Source organism: Henckelia pumila, chromosome 4 (assembly GCF_033568475.1).
Source record: "Henckelia pumila isolate YLH828 chromosome 4, ASM3356847v2, whole genome shotgun sequence".
In the NCBI taxonomy this organism is placed as follows: domain Eukaryota; kingdom Viridiplantae; phylum Streptophyta; class Magnoliopsida; order Lamiales; family Gesneriaceae; genus Henckelia; species Henckelia pumila.
Window position 1 is genome coordinate 125287697 of NC_133123.1, and position 4687 is coordinate 125292383.

The following is a 4687-nucleotide window of genomic DNA, read 5'->3' on the forward strand; positions in this document are numbered from 1 at the left end:
CTCGATCCTCATACGAGGTCCTGGCATGTGGATCATAGTTCATTTGAAATTCATCAACAATTTCACTCAGTTTCTTGATCCTTAAAAGATCATAGAAATATTTTCTTCTTGTTGTGGCTTCTTGAATATTGGCAGTCTTGACTACCTTCAGCACCAGTTCTTCAAGTTTGACAAATCTAGACAACTCATTCTTCTTGGTAAGATGTCTGGCCAATGTAGAGGTCCTGTATCTGTGCCAAGTATCAAAAATTTCGGCAGTGCGCTTCTCAGCATATTCAAGTACCTCATCCATGATCAAGTCAATTTGAAGTTGAATGGCATTGGATGGCCTGTCAGGATCTGAGGAGGATGCAATTAGGGAGTTTCCTGTTGCCAGGTCCAAGCCTAAGTGAGTGTATTCAACAAGTTGATTTGAGGATAAACCACCGATTGGTATTGCTTGAGGTAAGGTGACGATTGGTGAGATATATTGAAAAGGAGCCTTCTGAGTTTTAACAACTGTTTCCAAAACTTGAATTGAAAGAGTTGCTTGAGAAGGATGGAGGCTCTGAATTGGTTCAATCATAATGGGTTGCTTTCCTTTGAGTTAGTTTTGTGTTGTAGCTCTTCAACTGTTTTATCAAGGAAATGTGTGTCTTCAGTTGAGGCCACATCTATCGATTTAGGAACCACAGAGATGATCAGTCGAGATGGAGACGAGATAGCCTTAGTCTGTAGAGTTCTTGTCCGCTTGGTTTGGGGTTGCTTCACAACTTCTTCACTATTAGTGTCCTCACTGTCATATACAAGATTTCTCTTCTTTTTGACGGGTTTCTTAACTGGTGTTTTGTGAACTTTTGCAATGACTAGATCAGTTGATTCCCTGGAGTGAAAGTTGGTCAGGTATTCAACATTCAGGACTCGAAGCTTATGCAGTTGAGATACTACTTGAAGAGTAACTCCTAGAGTTTCAAGAAGTCAACTGGCTTGCAGTATATATCAAGAGGATTGCTTTGTAGGAGTCATTATTTGAGCAAAAATATTGAACAGAATATTACTCCAGTTGATCTTGACACCTTTCATGATAGCAGTCATTACCTTGAATTTTCCGACAGTTAATCTTGCGAAGGACCCTCCTTTTGCCAAAATACTCTTAGCAACAATATCAGCTAGCATTTGATATTCAGGTTTCAGGTCTCTTTTCAATCTAGACAGAGAAATAGGTTGACTTGAGCCAGAAAATATGCTTTGCATTTCAGTGATGTCAGTAGTGGATATAATATTGAAGTCAGTAGCACCTGAAGTAGGTAAACTGGAAGTGTTGGCAAAGAATTCTTCACTGATTTGGATGGTATGTCCTCCGAGGGAGAGTAAGAGTATGCCATTATCGTTGAGAGTACAATTGTGATATAGAGACACCAAATCCGTCTGATAGATGTCCAAACTCTTGATATCCAGAAAGGATCGAAGCCCAGATTGCTCAAGAGCCGTACAAATCTCAGTTATTCCTGGTTTGTCCATTCCAAGTAAGGATTCAAAATCAGCAGCGAGAGCATTGAGAATGTAGACCGCGGATGAAGTAGCCATTGAAATAATTCCTGAGAATCAATAGAGAAATCTAAAGGAAGTTAGTATAGACTTAGGGTTTATGATAAACTGAATTGTTGTATAATGGGTGACTTGGTCAATACGACACGATAATGACGTGATAAGCCAGACATCCAAAAACTCGAAGGTGTTTGATTTCTGATTTGCGCTTGTGCCAAGCTTCGTAAGGAGTTTTATTTGGATTGGCCTTGGTAGATGATTTTTTGAGGATGTATACTGCAGTATTGACAGCTTTCGCCCAAAAGGTGTTGGGAAGACCTTTTGCTTTCAACATGCTTCTGGCCATTTCGACAATTGTTCGGTTTTTTCTTTCAGCTACACCATTTTGTTGAGGTGTGTAGCGAGCTGTCAACTGCCTCCAGATGCCTTCTTGACTGCAATAATTTGAGAATTCTTTAGACAAGAATTCCCCACCACGATCAGTTCTGAGTGTCTTGAGCTGAAGATTGCTCTCTCTTTCAACCATCTTCTTGAACTGGACAAATACTGCAAAAGCTTCTGATTTTTGCTCCAAGAAGTATACCCACATCATCCTGCTAAAATCATCAACAAAAAGAAGAAAATATTTTTTGTTTTGAAATGATGATGTCCTTGTTGGTCCACAAATATCCGCGTGTATCAGTTCAAGTGGTTGTCTTGCTCTCCAAGCAGTCTTAGGAAAAGGTAATCAGTGCATTTTACCATATATACACCCTTCATATGTTTGGTCTAAAAGTTCAATATCAGGGAGTCCAATCACCATGTTTTTCAGTTTCGTCAGTCTCAGTCCATGGTAGTTCAAATGTTCATATCTCAAATGCCACAAAAGTGATTCTTCAGATTTTTCAACATTTAATAAGATATTATTATCCAGTGGCATTGTCAATGAAAATACTTTGTTCGGAGCCATTTTAATTTCCGCAATCAGTTTCTTATCTTTGTCCCTTATTTTAAATTCACTTTTTTCAAAATTAACTGAGTAACCATTTTGAATTAATTGTCCAACACTCAGTAAATTTGAAGTAAGATCAGGGATATATAGGACATTCTCAATAAATTTTGTGTTACCTCTCTTTGTTCTCACGGCTACAGTTCCTTTGCCTTGAATAGGTTGTAATTTTCCGTCTCCCATCTTGACTTTCGATGAGAAATTTTCATCAAATTTGATGAAGTAATCCTTGTGTCCTGTCATGTGATTACTGCAAACACTATCCAAGTACCACATATTCAAGGAATTATTGGTCATGTTCATACATGAATAAAACATGATTTTTTGATCGTTCTCCTCCGTGAAGTTGGCTTCATTTCCTTCATTTTTTTGTGTGTTCCAACAGTCTTTATAAGAGTGGTTTTGAATTTTACAAGTTTTGCATCTATCCCAATAATTTTTTGATTCATGACCCGGTTTCTTTCAAACAAAACAAGAAGAGTTAGAATTGATATTACCACTGCCTCTTTGATTGTTGTTGAAGCGTGGTTTTCCTCTTCCTCGTCCATGGTATCGATAATTTTTGAATCCTCATCTTTGTTGAAATTATTGGGATGTGCTTGATTCTCCACCTTCATATTTTTTCTTTTCCGCAATTTTGAGCTTGGACTCAAAGGCTTGCTCAATAGATGGTCCAACGAATTTACTCATCCTTTTTTCATGGGCTTCTAAAGAACCCATCAACTCCACCATCGTGAATTTTGATAAATCTTTTGATTCTTCAATTGCAGCCACAACATGTTCAAATTTTTGTGGCAAGCTCCGTAGGAATTTTTCAACAATTTTCTTGTCTTCGACGGTATCTCCGTAACTTTTTATTTGATTGATTATTTCAAATACACGTGAAATAAATGTGCGGATATCTTTGTTATCTTTCATGGCTAAATTATCAAAATCTCGCCGTAAAGATTGAAGCTTGATGGAGATAACTTTTTCGGACCCTTGAAACTCCATTTTTAGAATATCCCAGGCTTTTTTGCAATTTTTGGCACCCATAATTCTAGGAAAAATAGATCGATTTACACCTTGTTGAATAAACAATAAGGCTTTGGCATCTCTCCTGATATTTTCCCGGTACTCCTTTTGCTTTGCTTGAGTCCATGTGGCCAAGGTTTCGGCATCTGCTGGTTCTGGTATACCACTCTCTACTATCTCCCAAAGATCTTGAGAGATAAATAGAGTTTTCATCTGGACTCTCCAAAATTCATAACTTTCCCCATCAAATACTGGAATGGGTGTAGTTAATGAATCTTTAGACATTTTTTGTATTAGAATATTTTTGCAAAGGAAAAATTGAACGTGGCTCTGATACCACAATTTTGTTGGGTACCAGTGATATATATGGTGGTATGTGGGATGTTAACGAGCAATTAATATGATATTGGAAGCTTTTGATTTAATATGAACACTGATCAAGAAATATGCGAAAGAATGAATCAGAGAAAGAATGGAGGAAATGATTTTTATTCTGAACGATGATTCTTCCAATTCAGTATCGCCTTTTATAGGCAACTTGGACAACTACAATTGAAATCCTCAATTACAACCGAATGAAAAATATTAAATGAGAGGAGACAACTAGTCACATGCATGCAAGGCATTGCCGTGTCCAATTTGATGATAACTATAGCTAGCCTACAATATTGAATTCAAATTCTAATTATGTGTGCTTACTTGCAATTCACTCAATTTTGGTGTCCTACTATATTGAATGCTATCGGACAACCTTTGCTGACAAATTCAACCAGTAATCATGCATACAAATTAATATATATCCCCTTGTTCGGTTTTGGTCAAAGTCCATATGTGATATGTGAAGCATGTCGAGAAAGCTACTTTGACGCTGAAAAGAAGAAGATCGAGGAAAGAGTGTATGAAAAAGTGATGAAAGTCTGGTTGAAGATAGAAGAACTCCACATGTATAATCATCCTCAGTTTCCTCCAAGGAAATTTGAGGATGCGAGGGAGATAGCTCAGAGAGAAATGTACTACATGATAGCACTGGACACATATGAACCCAGAGACATTTTTAAGGATAAAAAATGTTCTCTATATGATGCTTAGTAAAGAGTACATCACATTGGTTTGCATCGCGTCAGATGAGCTTATGGATCCTTCAGTTGCTCCTCTACA

At 37.4% G+C, this 4687-nt stretch overlaps 1 protein-coding gene across 1 annotated transcript; it reads right to left on the reverse strand.

Annotated features, from left to right (window-relative positions):
- Nucleotides 1–3100: 3100 nt before the first annotated feature.
- On the reverse strand, nucleotides 3101–3814 carry LOC140861694 (uncharacterized). Its single transcript, XM_073264710.1, has one exon. The coding sequence runs from the start codon at nucleotides 3812–3814 to the stop codon at nucleotides 3101–3103; it is 714 nt and encodes a 237-aa protein (XP_073120811.1).
- Between the last annotated feature and the right edge of the window lie 873 nt (nucleotides 3815–4687).

Excerpts from the sequence above, each read along its gene's own strand:
- LOC140861694 (XM_073264710.1), bottom strand. The coding sequence starts at position 3,814 with ATGTCTAAAGATTCATTAACTACACCCATTCCAGTATTTGATGGGGAA.